The following is a 20,736-nucleotide window of genomic DNA, read 5'->3' on the forward strand; positions in this document are numbered from 1 at the left end:
TAGAAGTAAGACGAAGGATGTCAACATAGGAATACCTATACAGTCTGCTTGAGAACAATACAAGACGACTAGAAGAGAGGCGAAGGATGTTCACATAGGAATACCTATACAGTCTGCTGGAGAACAATACAGGACGACTAGAAGAGAGGCGAAGGACCCTCACATAGGAATACCTATACAGTCTGCTGGAGAACAATACAAGACGACTAGAAGAGAGGCGAAGGATGCTCACATAGGAATACCTATACAGTCTGCTGGAGAGCAATACAAGACGACTAGAAGAGAGGCGAAGGATGTTCACAGAGGAATACCTGTGCAGTCTGCTGGAGAACAATACAAGACGACCAGAAGAGAAACGAAGGATGCTCACATAGGAATACCTATACAGTCTGCTTGAGAACAATACAAGACGACCAGAAGAGAGGCGAAGGATATTCACATAGGAATACCTATACAGTCTGCTGGAGAGCAATAAAAGACGACTAGAAGAGAGGCGAAGGATGTTCACAGAGGAATACCTATACAGTCTGCTGGAGAGCAATAAAAGACGACTAGAAGAGAGGCGAAGGATGTTCACAGAGGAATACCTATACAGTCTGCTGGAGAACAAAACAAGACGACCAGAAGATAGGCGAAGGATGTTCACATAGGTATACCTATGCAGTCTGCTGGAGAACAATACAAGACGATCAGAAGAGAGGCAAAGGCTGTTCACATAGGAATACCTATGCAGTCTGCTGGAAAACAATACAAGACGACCAGAAGAGAGACGAATGATGTCCACATAGCAATACATATGCAGTCTGCTGGAGAACAATACAAGACGACCAGAAGAGAGGCGAAGGATGTTCACATAGGAATGCCTACAGTCTGCTGGAAAATCTTGCCACCGTACTCAACAAAGATTTTGTCAAACAAACAGCTATATAACGAAGGTGAAAACATCTTGGTAATACGAAAGTTTTTTGCTGCAAATGAGCTAAATGTCAATGTTATGAAGTGAATCTATTAACTTTTTACATCACAATTTCTCTCGGGATCGAATGGCCAGCTATGGGTTTTTTTAAATTTTAGTTTCTGAGTAAAACACTGATGACGTTACTTTTGCTGCTGAGGCTGTCGAACGTCCGGTTAGGGTCACAAAGCTTGAGTGGTTTTTTTTCTCCAGATATGCTTTTCATTTAATTTTTCGATCATTTCTTGAAATCAAAGTTTGAAAAACTAACACCAAGTCACCATCTGACTTAGTACAGCAAATTTTCGCAAAACGACGACCTCATCTTAATTGACGTGGTGCGGTCTAAGAAATGTTACTCGTTGAAGACTCATTTTCTTCTGTTGCGGTTTCTCCGGAAGCTTCTTATGACGTGTAGTGACGTCATTTGGTAGTGATCCATGTTAAACAAACTGAGTCATCAAAATGGGGAGGAAATCTTCGGAAATCTCTGATCATATAAAATATTTTTAATGATCTATAAACTGAAGGCAATACAACCTGCGAACTGGAAAATTACACAACATACCAAAATCGACGTCAAGATTCATTTGGAAAAGGTATTTAGATCATTTAAACATGAAAAAAAGTCGGCGAAGGGTCCGGTCCAGTAAGTTGTAACAGCGGGGTAAAACGTGATTGTTTCGGTGTACAAAAGTTGATAGAGGAATGGTTTTGAGAGACATAACCAGTGTTTTAACGACAGACAGAACCAAGATACAGTTGTCCACCCACGAACTATTCAAAGATTTTCACACAAAAATAACATGAAACGTCGAGTAGTTAGAAGGAATATGGTGGTATCCGAAATCAACAGGAAAAAACGTTTAGCATGTTGTTTGGAGAAAAGACGACTTTCCGTAGACCAGTATCGGAAAACTGTAATATTTTCTGATGTCAGCTGGTCAATGGCGATAATAATTGCTTTCATGTATGGAGAACGGCCCATGAATCGTTTTTACCCTAGTATATGTGTCATCCCCGGCAGCGACGTGTTTCTGGTATGGTGGAGGAATGTCACATTTACTAAGTATCACGGAGTTGGGTGCATGGTTCAAGGTAATATTAATGATAAAAAAATATATTGATATATTGTACGACCAGCTTCGGTCCGTTTTTTCTCGGCATTTCTACATTCCTACCTTCACATGGCCAGCTCAGTCTCCCGTTATACATATAATCGAAAATGTATGGTTGCGAATCAAACGAACAATTTGAAATCAGGCTCACAATATCAGGGCCGTGGACGAACGTTTTGTCAAGAGTTCGAACATCTGGACTTCTTTTTAATCTGAATACATTTAGGCACCCGTATAATTCAATCCCCCGTCGTCTGTTGGCAGTAATAAGATCGCATGGCCACTTCACCAAATATAAGGTAAGTAAGTTGCCATTTCCCATGTTTCATCCATTTTGTTTTATTCTTGAAACGTTTTCTTATTATCGTCAGCCATCTGTTCAGTCTTTGGTAGATTCATCCGATTGGTTTGCGGACACCCAGTGATTACACTAATCACTGGTATAAGTTGGAGGCACTTCCGAATCAAAGTCACGTGATTCAAATATTACACTTGGTAGTCTTAAAATGTCAGGTGGCACATAGATTGCAAAAAGAAAAAATTAGTTTAGAAAAAACGGTGTATTCACAGGTTGCCTGTTTGCCAACCCTCTACTCCTTGTACAGTGTATCTTCCAGATGAACTGTCTGGATAACAACTCAATCTTTTCTATGTCATCATGAGAAAAAGATTGAGTTCCAAACCGGATAGCTGAACAGTCAAGTATAATCTGGGTAAAAATTCCTTGATCACTTAATAGCTCATCACTGGAGTTGATAGTATATCTTGCGATAATGTTGCTCAGTTTTGCCTTATATACAACATGTACGTCTCTCTGAGGTTTTGTATGAGGAATGGTTCTGCCTCACAGATTTTACAGGTCGGATCAACAGCATGTTGGTTGAAGACAGCTCTATTCGACTGCAGTGTGTATGTTCCAGTGAGCAATTTAGCTTTTATCTCAGCGTGCTGTACACCAATGTTATTTCCTCTAACTGTTGTGTAATGTTTATGGGCTGAGGCAACTTTGATTGCTTCCGGGTTGAGGTATTGAAGGCTGTTTTTCTGTTTGATATCACATTTCCACTGTTCTTAAACGTAGGAATGTATTGCGTTCCTTAGCTGGGTTTTCCATGTTGTCTTCTCCGGTAGATCATTCATGAGGTCATAAGTATTCGTCTCACGTTTGAGAAGAAGCTCTTTTCCTGTATGTTCTTTGTTGCAAGTTGTCGTTCGGCAATCCGGAATTCCATAGACTCTGGATTTTGCAGAATGTTGTATAGTAGGTTCAGAGTGTTTTTGTGGATATGAGCATAGAAGGTAAGATTCTGAGTAGTCCAGTTGCTGCTGATGTAGCTGTTCTATCAGGGAGATGTTGTATCTGTTTTAAAGCTTTAGTTTGGAAGTTTTCAAGTTTATTAACATCTACATGTGTGTAGTAGGGTGTTTCAAAGCCACATCCCTTTTTTGATACTACAAATGTCGTCCAGATGTGACCTTTAATGTCTTGACGTAATCCTGTTTTCCCGTGTAATCCTGCTCCTGGTAGCGAGTAGGCAGTCTTCCTTCCACATGAGAGTCTTCCATCAGTGGCAATAGATCCTTTCTTGTTACTATTTATTCATAGATGTACTGTAGATTGTGGGGTTGGAATTTCCTCTCCCTCAAGGATGTAATTTGGGGTATCAGCAGTTGTGGGTTTGTTGTATATGATGCAGGCACTCTTAGTTGGGTTGATGTCATATCTGTTGGTCCTGCTAAAGTTCTCTACTGTTTTCAGCATTAGTTCCATCTCTTTGGTAGAGTGAGATAAGAGGGCAAGGTCATCAGCACATGTGGTATGCGGGATCCTGATGTTACCAATTCTTGCACCATTTAATTTTCCTCTATCTGCAGTAAGAGAGGGTTGGTGTATCTTTTGTAGTGTTCAGTGGAGAGAATACCACCTTGCCGGACTCCCTGCTTAATTTCAATTTCGTTGGACATGTGGCCCTCCCATTTTACAGTGGATGTCATGTCTGTGTATATATCATTCAAAAGTTGCCACTCTGGCAGTGGTATACCATCCATGTAAAGGTTTTGTAGGAGGAGTTGGTCATCAACTACATCAAATGCCTTCTTTTTGTCCAGAGTTGTGAATAGGAGAGGCTTCTTTTCAGATTTAGATTCCAGTTGACATTCCGTGATGAGAAGAGCTGATTTCAGTGAGGATGTCCCTTTAGTAAATCTACTTTGCAGTTGCGATTGAGTAGGAAGAAGTAGTGGTTTGTGCCTTTCATTGAGGATATGGTCCAAGACATTAAGTATTACTGGTGTGACCGTTATTCCTCTATAGTTTCCTGGGATTTGTCTATCCCCTTTCTTAAAGACAGATGTGATCACTCCTTTCTTCAGGACTCTAGGAACTGTTCTTGAATGTAGAATCTGGTTCAATATGTTGGTTAATGCGAATAGGAGAGGTTGACCTCCATATTTTAGGTGTTCTGTGGTCAATCCAAATGCATCTGGCGCTTTGTTGTCTTTGAGCTTTGTTTATGGCATTCCCAACTCCTTCTAGTAGAACAGATTGTATATTTTCAGTCCAGATGGAGATATACTCATCAATCTGTGCGACATTCGTTTTTGCCTGATGTAGGTGGTCATCATCGTATTTACCTTCATCTTTTGGTGTAGCTAGAGATTGGAAGTGATCAGCCCAGCCATCTGTTATAGTCTTACTGGTTGTTAGTGTTTTGTCATTTACAATGAGGCAGTTAGTTTTATTACTACCAGTGGATCTTTGTTTGCGGTTTAGTTTGTAAAACATCCTATCGTCGGTGCCTTTTGCATCCATGATGTTTCTCAGATCTTAGAGGTGTTTCTCTGTGGATACCTTTCGTTGTGCTCGTCGTAGGTTTCTCTTGGCTGTAACCATGTTACATTTGAGGGGGTGTTTCAACCTCCAACTTTCCATTTCCACCAGGCTTGTTTACTGAGTTTGGACGCTGACTGTATCTCAGGGCTGCATGTTTTTCTTTTTCTTTGGCTGGTTTGGTTGGAATCCTGGGAAGCTGATCTTAGTCGCATAATCCAGGGTTTGCTTCAGGGATATTATGGCTGTTTCAGCATCAGTTTTATTTGTGAAATCCTATTTCTCTTCAAGATCTCTTTGTATAGTTTCTTTGTATATTTGCTTATTGTATTTGTTCCAGTTAGGTTTTGGTTCAAAGTAGCTAGTTTCTCCTCCGAGTCTGTAATTTATATTAAGCTTGGTAGATAGAGCTATATGGTCTGATACATTATCAGGGTGTGTTCCCTCTACTGTGACAGTGTCAGATATGCGGACTGCAAGATGATTTTTAAGTACATAGTCAATTTCCGCAGAGGAGTCATTACTGGCATGAAAGAATGTTGGTTTTCCTGTCTGCTGACATACGAGTTGGTGGTTGAATACAAATATTCTTAGCATCTTATCTCTTTCGTTTGGAGGTTCTCTCGTTAGTGAAGCATTAAAGTCACCACAAATGAGTAGTGCATGATCCCCAAATTTACAGATAATTTCCTCCATTTCTGAGAGAGCTACATGGAAGTCCTCTTTACTGTTGTTTCCCCAGCATGGCAAGTACACACTTACAATACATACTCTTGCCTAACGCTAATACCTTTGTCATACCGATATTAGGTCGAAAATTGTAATATGTTTGTCAGCATCATAACTTATGCTACATGTTTATTCCAACATGGGTTTTTTTAACAGTTCAACTGTTTGAAGACAAAATTTTCTTAAAAGGAGGTAGGACCCAAATCGGATCAGTACCCAAATCGAATCACTCTTTGCAAATCAACAGTTAAGTTATTATAATAATTTATCCTTTTAATACATAGTAATGCATCATTTTTAGTCTAGAGATGATTCATTTGTAAGTTCAAATAGCATCAGAAGACGTATTTCAAACTCAAAATGTAGTTTCTTGTTTACGTTGTACGTAAGAGTTTCTTATAAATATATCACATGAGCCCTGGATGTTTATTTCGTTGGTCAGAACACCCATCGATATTCTTCTTTTGATACAACCATCGACTAATACTGTGTATAATTCATTCGCTGCATTTTCATTGAATGAAGAAAATGATAGTTTGGTGATCCATTTTGGGTACTGTCACCTTACCCATATTTGTGGCATAAAAGAACAAAACATTTATTTAAAAGTTCATATATGAAATTTATTCATAAGTCATAATAACTGGTCGTATGAGGTCATCATATGTCGTATGAGGTAATCATACAATATAACACATCATAATGATGTGCTCAGTCTGTTTACAAAATAAATAAAAACATTAACACAAGGAACATAGGAGACAAACTGTAGCCCAACAAAGGGCCTGGACGGCAAACCTGATGTTGCAGTTTATGATGTCATGAAGTGTAATGATAAATGGAAATGAACACGCAAAAACAAACTAAAGTAGTCAATTCTATGAAAATGGATGACATAAGACGGTGGAAATTATGAAATGTACATTTCTATGTCAACTTAAACAATCGGATTTTGATGCATATCTAGTCTAAGAATTATCAATGACATGTTTAAAGATTCAAATCTAAGAATTAAATTCATAGCTGTAAATGAGCTTTCGTCAAATTCGTACATGAATTTTCTTTTATGGATATCTCCTATCATTATTCATAGAGCTGGATTCTTATAGTAACGAGAAATACATTTTGCTTCAATTAACTTTGAGAGTTCAATATGTTAACATACCTTAACCATAGAGGCAAAGAAAATATAATCATTTTCGACTAACATCATATTTGGATATACATGTACTGCAGCAAATGTATTCTTCCATCTTCACAAAAAAATAAAATGTATATATCTATGATAAAAACAAAACTGACCGATGTAAAATGTAACGACATGATTCGGTGGGATGGATTAGCATGGACGGTAAACAACAGTAAATATATTAGTCAAACAAGGATTTCAGTAAATTATAAATTAACCTGACCAGTTTCATGGAATGTGGACGGTACAGCTAGTTAAATTGTTATACGGATTTCAATAAATATAAACAAACAGCTTTGAAGGCCAGATTAAAACCCCATTGCAAAGTCATACATGTGAATATGATCTTTTATATGAAATTGAGACATATTTAAAATGAATAAAAAAATAAATATTCAAAACCGACATGTCCATATAGTTGACTATAACTAGTATAAGTTAAAGGTTTGTTAATTTGCACAGAAAATGCATAAATGGACATCTTTTTTATTATTATGATGACTAAATTAGGTTGTATATTCAAATTTAATGGAATGTAATTTGAATCAGTAAAAAAGTAAACAGTGTAGATACTGGAAATAAATAATTGTAAATAATTGGATTTCATGTAAACATGTTCAAATATATACAAATAAAATAAACGTTTGTTCTTTTTTCTTTCAAACTAATTTTTATACTCTATTTCCCTAATTAAAGAATTGTTCAAAGTTTCTAAAAACAGAATCTAATTTTGTAGATAACAAAAGGACGGTAGACTCACATTTTTATATTAAGACTGAATTAAATAACACACTTATGCGTATCCTACTTTTCTACTTGAACCACCTTTTAGCGATTAAACAATGAATTTTCTTCGAAATTTCACTTAACACCATGCCAAGCAATTGTGTCCACATCAAGGCTAGGTAGAAATATGGGAATAACATTTTAAATAATAATTTATAAAGATTGATGTTCGGACAAAACATTTTTGGCAATAATACTGATTAGACTGATTTCATAATGCCTACAGAAAACAAACCTCTGTTTTACAACACAACCTGTCTAAACAGAACCTGTCTAATAAGAACCTGTCTAAACAGAACCTCAAGTAATCATAAATCATAGGCTAAACCAAGACTATAATATGGTAACATCAGGTTTAGGACAGTAGTGTTAAAATGAGGCTAAACTTCACATCATTTTCCCATTAAATGGAACATGAATTACAATTTAATTAATAAATAATTAAGATTGATTTATATCAATTAACAATTAAATATATATATTAGATTAGATTTGCCTGAAATAAATATCATATACACAAGAATCAGCATATTCTGATATTCAGAATTCATCAACACTAATAATTTACAGGACTAAACAAGTTCAATATTTACAATCGACAAAAAAGTTTATAAATATGGACGGCACTAACAACTCATTAGGTTACAAGTTGGTCAACTTGACATAAAATTTCATATGTACAAAACAGCACTTCAAAGACAAGTATGGAATCATAAGTTATGTTGTATGTATAAAGATTTGTTTATCTCTTAATAACAATATAATACCAGTAAGTGAGATGGAATGAGTTGGGGTCATCACAATTTAAACATCACACAACAAATACAAAATACAATGGGAATATACCACAGCAGGGATCAACAACAACGAATCATTTACTGGCAACAATCAATCGGAATAGAATATTAATAATTTATATCTATATAACGAGACACAGCACATTGAAAACAGTGCCGACAACCTGATTTGAGGAACACAATCTTTTTGGAACCTCAAATTGAAAAAAAAAAGAAATATTGGAGGCTTTCAAAATAACTACCGAAACATGCTTTGGACTGTCCTGTGTCTCAAATGAAAACCAACATTAACTAAATATCTCTTATCCTATACATTTTGGGATGAATACAAATAAAACAAATCAAAATGGCTTGGAAATGACAACTTCTTTGTGTTCATATAATATAAACATTAAAAAGTAAAAGAAATGTATGCAGAAAAAAATGTATTGCATCCTTTTGTGTGTTTAATTTTAAGTAAAACACAATGATCAAATTGGCTGATTGCAATTTTATGACAGATGAAAAAACGTTGATAAATTTGAAGCAAAACCGGAATGAACCATGAGAATAATTGTGATGCAGAACTGGAATGTAACATAGGACGGACGGAAAGACTTGGTAAATACACTGGGTTTTCAAAGTCACATCCATACTCTGCATGTTACGATCACTAACACGTTCCCTAAGGATCCTAACACAGTACTTCATCACCTGATTATCAACAAAGTTCCATAAAGGGACAATGGATACATCCATGTAAGTATGATTATCCTTTACAGGTGTGTACACCTTCCCTTAAACACTTGTTTGATCCTTACAGTCACTGGATCAAAATCTAGTTATTTTCCTATAGATCAAATTCAAAATCTTGCAGACTTCCTACCTCATTTTTAATCACTGTTTTGATTGGATTTCTGCACAGCTTCGTTTGAGAAGGACCTCTAAACTACTGAACACGTCTCAGTTTAACGACAGTCCAACAGCTCCAGTATTTCAAATGACAGTTTATTAACTTAATAACTTAGCACTGTTTGGTTGGTAGCTCTCACTGTCTACTTTTCCTGCTTGTCTGGTAGACTGACTTTGATAGGTTCACAGTTTTTGTAACGGCTTACATCATTGGTGGGCAGCTCTGATGTGGTTAAAGTGTCGGTGATGGACTCTTCCCACTGTTTGTGACAGCAGCTCCGATTGGTTTAGAGCTCCACAGTCACTGCTACCTCGGCGTTTCATACTTACGACTGTTTGTAAGGTCAACACTGATTGGTCCGAGTGGTGAGTGTTTTTCGTGTGCGATTGGTGACATGTTGTAATACCCACAGGAGAGAAGTGTGCTCTCTATCATGTTCTGTAGCTGTTCGTATGTTATTCCGCCATCCTTTGGGTCAGCCTCCCACTGATTGCTTGCTGTAATTCGAAACAAAAAATACACATGTAATGCCAATTTTTGAACATTGAACACTTTATTGACAAAAGAAATCGAGTTTATCTGATACAATTTAGTGGTAACATAATGGATTCAATCCATCATTAGATATTACTGTTTTCTTGAAAAACACATAAAAAACCTAACCTTAAATACTCCATAATAAAATACCACATCTTTTCATCATTTTGAAAATAATAGCAATATTGTTGTTACACCTATAAAGTAGAAATGGTCTCACTTAATCTTTCTGTGATGTTTCCATTGCCAGTTTCAGTCTCCAAAGACTTGGTGGAACCTGCAGACCCAGTGCGCTTGGAATCCGAGGGCCCAAGATTAAAGTCGATAATCTCCCTTGATCCCGACATCAACTGTGGAAGAAGAGAATAATTGTACCTCTACTACAAAAATAATGTGCATGTGATGCACTACTTTGCGATTTTATATCAATGCGTATACAAACAAGTCCAGAAAAACATCTCAATGGGTTCGACACTCAAATTCTATCTACTGTAGATTTAATAAATTTGTTTATGTTTTACTGAAAACATCAGTAATGAAAGATCTCGTCCTAAATATACACATGTCCCTATCAAGTAAAAAGAAAAATTAACTCCCGTACCTTTTTCAGTTCACTTTTAAGGTTGAAGGTAGTACTGTGTGTGGCAAATAGGGCTCTTTTGTATCTCTCTATCCTCCGTCGCTTGGCATCAGGACACAATGTCGGAGGCAGCTGTAATAGAAATAACTGTGTCATAAATGTCTCAAAACCAAAACAAGAAATATTCCCATGATCCCAGAGGGTATCAAAGGATTCACAGGCCAAGTTTTATAAATGTTTGTCATATTCCATTTCAACAGCATAAATCTAGTGACATTATTGGCCATACCTGAGATATGTAGATGATTTTGTGAAGCTGATGTAACATCTGAAGAATCGGATCACTGATTTGGCGTACACGACGCTGGGAGATGGTCAGTGTTGGTGTGTTAGCACTATCTGTTAACAAAAAAATAAAAAAAAATACATAAATATATTAATAAAGATACTAGAAATAAATGTTTTTTTATGGTGTGTTAGCACTATCTGTTAACAAAAACACAACATAAACAAAATTTATACAAAAATCCAAAAATCCATAAATATATTGATAAAGATACTAAAAATAAATGTGCAGGTCTTTAGTCAAAATAACAATAAGAGTTATCTCCCTTCCACTGATGTGAGCACATGCTTTAAGATGAGTGACTTACTTGGCCGCTTGCTGTGTTTCTTTTTGCGTGCAGGTGAGCATGAGGAAGGTGTACTGTTTGAGCGGGAGAACTTGCGACAGCTGAGGGCCTGTAAGGGGCCGTTGGTGATTGGATCAAGAGGCCCAACACTATGGTGTACATTACTATTGTTAGGGGACGGGTCGCCAGAACTGAACCCGGAGTCACGACTCGTCTTTGCTACAACAGAAGATTTGGATCATGCTTAAAACTGTATTAAGGTAAGTTATATGGTTCAATTTCAATGACTATAAACAAAATGTATCAACATTCAATTTTACTTTGAATTTGAGGTTTTTTAATGTTAAACCAAATCCCATAATGTGATACTTACCATAACTTTAATATCCATATTAAATACCATCACCCGTTTTTAAAGTACTGGTAAAATGACACATCCTAGATATTTCTGATACATTGAATCAAACCTGTGATGCTTACGTGTGTTGGGGATGTCGAGAACTAGTGGACTGTAGGTGGTAGTGGAACTGCGAGATGGTCGGTCTCTCCGTGCCTGTTTGGGTGTGGTGGGAGGTTTTGGCAAGGCCTTGCGCAGGTTAGCACGGCTCTGAGACCGGGTACTGCCAGCACTGCTCTCTCGACTCTCGCTACCGCTGCTGGGGTAACTCTCATCATCACTCGTCCAACCTATTTAAAACAAGTCAACAGTTAAATTATTAATTCATTGGAAATTGTCCCTTATTCTTATATATTTTCATCACATTTTCAAAATCTGGATTTTGTTTTCACATTGAGGATTTGTTTAGCCCCAATAAACCATCAGACGGTTAGCCTACCGTATAATGGATAACTTACACAGGCTTAAATATTTGCAATTTTGCCTGAGAAAATAACAAATTAAATTTATTTTGATTATAATTTGACAATCTAGACGTGAAGGAACTAAATTTTGTGGTGTTTTAGCAGAGACGGGATCCTCTACATATATAGTGTCAAATAGTGAAACAGACAGGCTTTGTTACAGCATATTGAGCAACAAAACTATGGGATGTGTGAAATAATCTGTTTCCAAACATGATGATAAACAAATGTTACAATTTTTACAAATGCGATCAGGAAACTTATCAACCAGTTTTAATAAGCATCTTCTGCTTGCACAAGCTTGAATCATTGCAACAAAAAGGTACTAACAAAACCAACAACAGCATAAGAATTGAAATTTGGCAAATTTTAATTTTAATTAAGCAAATTTCAAGTCAACATTATTGTAAGAAAATCATTTTTGAGTATTTTTTTTTTAATCCTAGGTTAGAATGCTATACAAGTACTAGCATCTACGTTGTGTGCATGGTAAAAAATCAACACTATTTTATATAGATATACTGACCTGTGCCCCGGTCAACGTCCATATCTATAGAGGTCGGCACACACATGGAGCCAGCAGGCGAGCTGAAATCAATGTCCACTAGTGATGGATCAAGCACCTCCCCATTTTTGAGTCCTGCAGCACCTCCACTCCCTGCCAGGTTGGCGAGGCGGTCATACCTCTCCTTGGACACCAGGAACAGACGGTGGTAGTTCTGCATGTTCTCGTTGGCCTCAAAGTAATGTCTATAAATGCAAAATATGTATCATGTAAATTCATAATATTATAACTTTCCAATTCTTTCAATCATAATTTTGATCCATAAATAAAATCTACAACGGCTCTAAGCTTCTGTTTTTTCTGTGGACTTTGTAACCTTCACTAACTCTCACCTATATTTGCGATACTGTATTTGTATTGTGAGTGCAAATGAATTTTCTGGAACAGACTGGCATGACCAAAATGTTTGCTTTTAACTGTTGTCTCATGTTATTGAATGTGAGAGGAGAAGCATCAAAATGATGCCGATTAAGTTGTGTTCATAGCCCTATGAACACAATTTCTTTTGGTAATGCTTATAGGGGGACTTCAAGTGTAAATGCAAACTTTTTAGAGTATCAACTCTATCATTTTGTGACCTCTATAAGCTTGTAGACTGTGACCTCTATTAAGCCTATGTGACCTCTGACCTTACCTTTGGGCCTTTAAACGCTCCTTCTCAAGCTTCTTCTCCATTGAGATCTGGTTTGTGCGCAGACTGTCCATGTGGACAAGAAGTTTGTCCGCCATCATTCCTGCTAGCTCCACAATGTCTGGTCTCTTCTCGGAGGACTGACAAATACAGCTACAGAAAGAAAGGATGGCATAACTAACACGTCAGGGGATTCAAACTTCAGCTTCTATTTATAGGTTGATATTTAACTACTGTATACTTATAGTTTACAAGTTTCAGCCTCAATTGTAGAATTTACGAGCTACGAGAAAACCACAAATAACCAAGGTAAAACTCAGACAAATAGTGTCAGCATCAAGATTTGAATCTTAACATCATAATAAATACTTTCAGGCCTAGTATGTGATTTGATTTTTACTTTATTAAGGGTGTGCGTCACTGATAGCCTACCTGCTGATCATTTTGATGAGTCTGTCTGAGTACTGCCCCTCTGGTATTAGGTCATAGTTAGCACCCACGATCTACAAAGAGAGTGAGATAATGATTGCAAAAATACTCCATTAAATCTCTGTTACCTATTCTGAAATGACTGCAAACATGCTACATTTATTGTGAAAAGATTCATGTAGCACAACCAATAGGAGTTTCTATGAGATGTTTCAATGACAAGTACAGAATGTACACTGTCACATTCATCAGACAAATCACCAATGAAGCTTATGTACAAAAAAGAGCAAAATATATACCATTGTGTACCTACACTTCACTTGTCATTTGTCTGATGAAGGTGACAGAGTACATACCGTACTAGTCATCGAAATATTACATATAAACACTTATTGGTTGTGCTACATGACTCTTTTCACAATCCATACTTACAAATATGAAGAAAATGTTTAAAAACATGCTGCATTTAGTTTGTTTTATATATTAAATAAAAACTTTGCAATATGTTAATATTTGACCAAAACATCCAGATGAAATATATCAAATGGTCGGTGTCTTACCTTGGTGACAAGCCTGAGCATATTGTCGCTAAAGAACGGAGGCTTGAGAGTGCACATCTGATACAGGATACAACCGAGGGCCCACACATCTGCCTTCTCCCCATATGGCTCATTCTGAACAATCTCGGGACTGTAACACAAGTGAGAACATATTTTACCCATGTGAGGTACACCATGTGAGGTACATCAATTCAATGCAGAATTGCTTTATATCAAACTTTTCATTACTTCGTGGTCCTTTGGATTCATGGATGAAGATTTTCCACAAAATCAACGAATTAAAAAAACCACGAAAATTTATGATTTCATAGTATGACCATAAAATTTGAAAGAGATGAACAAAATTGAATTTTGAAAATCTCAAATATAGGTATTTGTTTTGATAAAAAATTAAGTATAACTACATTGTTTTTCAAAGGCTTAACTCATTCACCCCTGAAGACACATTTGAAATCTTTAAATTCAAAGGTTGGAATAGTTCATTATGAAATTTTAAGGGTGAATAAGTTAACCACAACAGATAGATGACATTCTGACTTACCACCAGTACAGGATCGTGCCCACTACCGAGGTCATCTTACTGCAGTCTGTCCTCTTCTGCTTGGCTAGTCCAAAGTCCGCTACAAAATACAGAATAACGTATAAACAACATACAGACTCTAGATCCCCGTCTGAAGCAGTGCCTCTAAATCCCCGTCTGAAGCAGTGCCTCTAAATCCCCGTCTGAAGCAGTGCCCCAGACTTCCCAACAGTGGCAACGTGAACGTATGTATGTAAAAGAGGGACACCAGGCTCCCCTCGTTATCCAGCGCCCAGACACTCCAACATTTTTGTTAGTGGATAGAAAGCAGGACCTGGTTACCTATAATTCTTTACTTGTTTTACGAGGATTACAAACAGCCATTGGCTACGAGTTGTTCTCATCACATGTATCACATGTAACACATAATTACATAATATGGCAATTATACATCGACATCAATTTCCACAAACATCCACCGTTCATATGAAAACACACATACGTATGACACAAAAATCACATTATCATACACACACATCCTCGTACAAATACACTAATCAAGAGAAATTAGAGAATGAGAGAGAGAGAAAGAAAGAGAGAAAGAGACAGGGGGGGGCTCTAAAACTGTCCAGATTCCGAAAGTAATCAAATACACCTTCAAAAGTTTGTTGTTTTGGACCTCTAACAAATTAACAGAACCATTTATCAAAATGCTTCAAAGGGCATCAGATGAATAACAACAGAGGTGTCGACATATGAAGCCAGGATGTTGCTAACAAAACAACCTGATTAGATCTTCTATAAGTTCTGGTAATTGTGATATAACGAGACCTCCTTCAATCTTACTAATCCTCTATAGAAACTTTAAGGGTCACCATGTGAATGTTCTATACAAGGTGCACCAATTAATGCTATTAATGTTCTACAGAATAGACACTTACTGATGGTGACTTTGTCATCACTGTCGCCCAGCATGATGTTGTTGGGTGTCAGGTCTCTGTGTAGAATGCCTTTCTCCTTGTGGAGGTACCGCAGAGCTAACACCATCTGTAACGCCACGCAACAGTATAACTATACCTAAACATCATACATACAACAGTATAATTTCTCCTTGTGGAGGTACCGCAGAGCTAACACCATCTGTAACACCACGCAACAGTATAACTATACTTAAACATCATACACACAACAGTATCTAAAATACACCTGTCTATAAAGGACACTCATTATGTATTCTTAGAGACACGGTTCAATTTTTCTCGGTAATACTTTTTGAAAAGTAATTCCGTCTAATTTTAAGAAGAATTGTAAATACTTGTTACAAACAAAATACAGGTCCTGTTAACTTTGAATTGTGAAATATATTTTCGTGTTTAAGACAGAAATAAAGATTACAAAAAAAGTTTTATTAAATTGTTACAAACCTGCATGAAAATGTTCCAGATACGTTCTTCAGGGAAATTCTCACGTTTTTCCTTGAGAGAGTTGATGTGTTCGGCTAGAGGTGCTCCCTCAATTAGCTCCATGACTATGTATAACCTCTCATCTGTAACACCAAAGTTCAAACAGCTCAGCACTTTGTAACATATTGCGAGTAGAAATACTAAAATATCAGCATTTTGATCTTAAAAAAAGAATAAAAATTAAATCTGCTAACAGAAATTTAATTCAATATCCTGGGCTATTTGATTTACATTGTTATATCTGACTTCCGTTCCACGAATGTTTTGTGGTGTTCGACTTACGTTCCAAGAATGTTTTGTGGTGTCTGACTTGCATTCCACAAATGTTTTGTGGTATTCGACTTACGTTCCACAAATGTTTTGTGGTGTTCGATTTACGTTCCACGAATGTTTTGTGGTATTCGACTTACGTTCCACGAATGTTTTGTGGTATCTGACAACGTTGGGGTGCTTCATCTGTTCCCTAATGATTGAGATCTCATTCATCAGCTCGCCCACGCTCTGTTTCTGATCCGTGATGTTGTTACCAAAGGCAGGGTTGTCTATGTTTACCTGAAACATAACACACACACATATATATATATATACATTTATCTTAAACATAACACACACATATATATATATATACACTTATCTTAAACATAACACACACATATATATATATATATATACATTTATCTTAAACATAACACACACATATATATATATATACATTTATCTTAAACATAACACACATATATATATATATATATACATTTATCTTAAACATAACACACACACATATATATATATATATACATTTATATATATATATACATTTATCTTAAACATAACACACACATATATATATATATATATATATACATTTATCTTAAACATAACACACACACATACATATATGTACATTTCTCTTAAACATAACACATGTACATATAACATAACATGAAAAGCAGCAGTATCAGAAATACAAGGGCATCAACTGGAAACAAATTCCTAATACGCAATAAGAGTTTCATTAACGAAATGTAATGTACCAAGTAGTGCTTCCGAAAGTTCTTCCAAAAGCAAGAGGTCTTTTACAGATACACGTTCTGTTTTATTTAATGAACTAGATGGCAATGTTAGAAATACCATGTGTTAAGTGTATTTTCAGGTCAATATCTTCATCAGTATTTTACTAAAACATAGATTTAGCTCCTTTTTAGCTATGATTTTGAGCCATGTTAGGCAACTTCTATCTGTGATACGTATTACTGTGCAATGCGTTTTTTGAAAAAAATATAATTCAATTATTTTACGTAGTCATATCTGTAAATATGCTTGAAGGGCCATATTGTAAATAAGACTTGTCTAAATTATATAACCCTGGACTGAATGAAGAACTACTGCCCAATGATATTGGCCAGAGAGCTATGACCAACTGACCACTTCAATTTTGACCCACTGGCCAGAGCACTTTTACCCAATACTATTGACCAGCGCTATGACCAACTGACCACTTAGATTTTGACCCATTGACAAGAGAACTATTGCCTGATGCTATTAACCAGTGACCTACCTCCTTCAGGGCCAGGAAGGACTGACCAGCAGTCCTCTTCTTGACCTTGTACACCGAGCCAAAGGCGCCCTTGCCCAGCAGATCAAACACATCGTACTCTCCAATAGACCGACTCGCAGTCTTGTTGTGATTAGTCTCCTTAATATTATTCTTTATCTCCTCAACTTTAGCACCCTGTAAAAGTAAAGGTACAAATACATGACGGCTTGACATTCTGAAGAATACTTAAATGTAAGGGAAGATTTGATTAGAAGAATATGCATAGACTGAACGATTGTCATAGCAACATTAACTCATTCAACCCTGAAATTTCATAATGAACTATTCCAATCTTTGAATTGGAAGAGTTCAATTGTGTCTTTAGGGGTGAATGAGTATTGTTTTCACTATAAATACAGCAAAACCTCGATATAATGCCCCTCGTTAGATTTGCATTATATATATATATATATATATAACATATATTACATATATAAGTAAGAAAACTTCTTTCATTATTGTTGTAAAATACCTAAAGTTTATACAGTGCATAAAATCTACAAACTTACAGGGAGACTGTTGATGGCTTCCACCAGGGGGATATAGGCCTTCAGATCGCGGTTGTAATGACCAATACTGATAAACTTCTCAAACATGTGGGGTGGGAAGAGCATCTTAAATAGCTTCCTGTTCCTTTCCATACTGAACAAGAACCTCAGTGTCCGGTAGGCACTTCTCTGTAACACAAACCACAAACTTGATACTCTGCAATCAACAGTTAATGCTTTTCATAATAACTATGCATTGCAATGTACATTGCCAAAACATTCTCTTCACTGATGCTGACACAATTGAAGAAATGGAAATGGGCTTATTACCCTTCCCAAACAGAAGGAAACATCAAAATAAAGTACATGCTTGTATTACCATTACACATACAACCCTTAAATCTTTTCGTTTTTGGTAAGAAATCCCAGGGTTATTGTCCAAATCGGCCTTTTGCCAAGGCTGTCTTATTTTTGAAGCCATTTAATCAGACTGTAAGAAATGTGCTGCTTATTTTTGAAGCCCTTTTAAATGGTCTGAGTAATGGTTTGCATATTGCTAAGAATATTCAAAATAATTTACTGCTTTATAATTGCACTTATTTCATATACCTATCAAAATTTTCAGTTATTTTTAACACAGAATAATTGTTGATTATAAAAGGTCCGCCATCAGGTAAGATGGGAATTTTAAGGCCTGCCTATTATAGTATTAAAGTAGGCTTACTTTTGAGATACATTTGACCGTAAGGAGTTCCAGGATTATTTTCAAACCAGGCTTATTATCCAGATTTTAGGGTATATTTACCTGAAGACTGACGATGCCCTTTCGCTCCTTTTCCCCACAATCTTTGGGTGGGGGTAGGATGAGCAGACCGAGGGAGTAGATGCCATTGGCCTGGGCTATCTCATAGGCATTGGCATCATTCATGACTAGTTCTGTCAGCGCCGCACAGCAGGCTAGAAGACAAACAGGAATTCTTAAAAGACCATCTGACAATCAATATCTTCGTTATTTTGATATCAGTACCACATTTTCAACTTTTTATCTCCAACTTTATGTAAATAAATCATTTAAAAAAAGTTTGTTTTTTCTCTTTAATTTCAAATCAAATAATTATCAGTTGATTGAAAAAAATATTAATATTAAAACTATAAGATATGGGACAACTTGACATACCTGTTTTTAAAGAATACTGTTGTTCCATGAGTTCTTCTACCTGAATAATGAAGATGTTTCAAGGTTGAAATAATTATACGATAGTATTGCATGTAGGTAATAAAAAAGTTTGCTACCAATCCATTATCTACACTTTTTGCCCTTGAATAATAGGATGATTTAACACGAGGCAAATAATTGTAGTACAGTTTTAGAACAGGTGGGCAAGTTCAATATTGGACGTAAGGAAAGAGGGTGAACAGTTTGAAATATCCTTTTATTATACCGTATGTGTAATTTATGCAGGCTTAAATTTTCGTGATTTTGACACAAAACTCGAAAATGAAATTTACCCGAATTATAATTTGTGATCTAGACATGTGAAGAAACTAAATTTTGCGATTACGTTATTGATTATTTGAAATTGCGAAAATATAATCCCCACTGAAACTTCTGGCGTTACAGTATCTGATTTGTAAACATGGAAGTTTATGAATTTTGAGATATCAATACATATTCCCAATAATTAATTCATAAACAATTTGTCATGCCTATAATTCTAAATCATCATTATAATGAATTTCTCATCATCCTTAACGTAAACAAACCAACACATGAGAACTTAATGAGAAATCAATCACCATGAGATCAATATATTGGTTGTGTCCACATTGCGGACCACTAGATGAAAGGCTAAACATTACAGATCGTGTCTGAAGCAGCATTTACACATGATCATCAATCACAAGTCATTAGGTTTGATGGCGAGGCTGTTAGATTGTATGTCTACAAACACTCACTGACACAAGGCGGAGATTTGAGATCCTCTACACATGTATTACCTTAGTTTTATATGCGATTTTCATCTTCATTTGATAATGTCTAGTAATATAAACTTTATTTATTTTACAAAAAATTATGAAACAATCTATCGATTTACATTAATCACTGTTCTTGGTTTGGATGAAAGCACACAAAGGGTCTTAATGTGACCAAAGTGCCCGGAGAAAACCCACCTAGTTGGGCTGGCTACCAATACGTTTTTGGTGAAATCTGAGTGTGCTATGCAGTGTACCACCAACCATCTAATGTGTAGTTATAAGCATATCAAATGATAACTGACCTTTTTTACATTGTAGTTACATTGTTTTTTAAGGAAATACATACATAATTTCAGACATAAGTATACTATTTATAGTAGAAGTCACTCAGAAAGTGAGAAAACAAAAGAATAGGGAGAATACACAATGTAGAAGGAATTCTATGTCAGAGTTTTAGACTAGAACTTTGAAAAATGGTACCCTTATAAGAGTCTTCATTCAACTCATCCACCCCTACAATTTTAAACTGGACTTGCCCAGTCTTTGATTTGGTAAAGTTCAAATGTGACTTTAGGGGTGTATTGGTTACAATATGTAATA

General features: G+C 36.1%; 1 protein-coding gene across 5 annotated transcripts in view; it reads right to left on the minus strand.

Moving 5' to 3' along the window:
- Window positions 1-6,233: 6,233 nt before the first annotated feature.
- Window positions 6,234-20,736, minus strand: part of LOC110461183 (serine/threonine-protein kinase Nek10-like) — a 41,866-nt gene continuing 27,363 nt past the window's right edge. For all 5 annotated transcript variants that reach the window (XM_021514540.1, XM_021514542.1, XM_021514541.1 and 2 more), the window contains 18 exons: window positions 19,337-19,376; window positions 18,965-19,116; window positions 18,181-18,348; window positions 17,633-17,806; window positions 16,485-16,626; window positions 16,036-16,157; window positions 15,553-15,658; window positions 14,633-14,711; window positions 14,092-14,221; window positions 13,535-13,605; window positions 13,106-13,255; window positions 12,433-12,656; window positions 11,526-11,732; window positions 11,067-11,264; window positions 10,703-10,812; window positions 10,435-10,545; window positions 10,054-10,183; window positions 6,234-9,793 (listed from right to left, as the gene is read on the minus strand). In XM_021514540.1, the coding sequence (XP_021370215.1) occupies window positions 9,603-9,793; window positions 10,054-10,183; window positions 10,435-10,545; window positions 10,703-10,812; window positions 11,067-11,264; window positions 11,526-11,732; window positions 12,433-12,656; window positions 13,106-13,255; window positions 13,535-13,605; window positions 14,092-14,221; window positions 14,633-14,711; window positions 15,553-15,658; window positions 16,036-16,157; window positions 16,485-16,626; window positions 17,633-17,806; window positions 18,181-18,348; window positions 18,965-19,116; window positions 19,337-19,376 (2,505 nt within the window). In that variant the 3' untranslated portion in view covers window positions 6,234-9,602. The remainder of the gene's footprint in view (window positions 9,794-10,053; window positions 10,184-10,434; window positions 10,546-10,702; window positions 10,813-11,066; window positions 11,265-11,525; window positions 11,733-12,432; window positions 12,657-13,105; window positions 13,256-13,534; window positions 13,606-14,091; window positions 14,222-14,632; window positions 14,712-15,552; window positions 15,659-16,035; window positions 16,158-16,484; window positions 16,627-17,632; window positions 17,807-18,180; window positions 18,349-18,964; window positions 19,117-19,336; window positions 19,377-20,736) is intronic.

Source organism: Mizuhopecten yessoensis, unplaced genomic scaffold (assembly GCF_002113885.1).
Source record: "Mizuhopecten yessoensis strain PY_sf001 unplaced genomic scaffold, ASM211388v2 scaffold10589, whole genome shotgun sequence".
Classification (NCBI taxonomy): domain Eukaryota; kingdom Metazoa; phylum Mollusca; class Bivalvia; order Pectinida; family Pectinidae; genus Mizuhopecten; species Mizuhopecten yessoensis.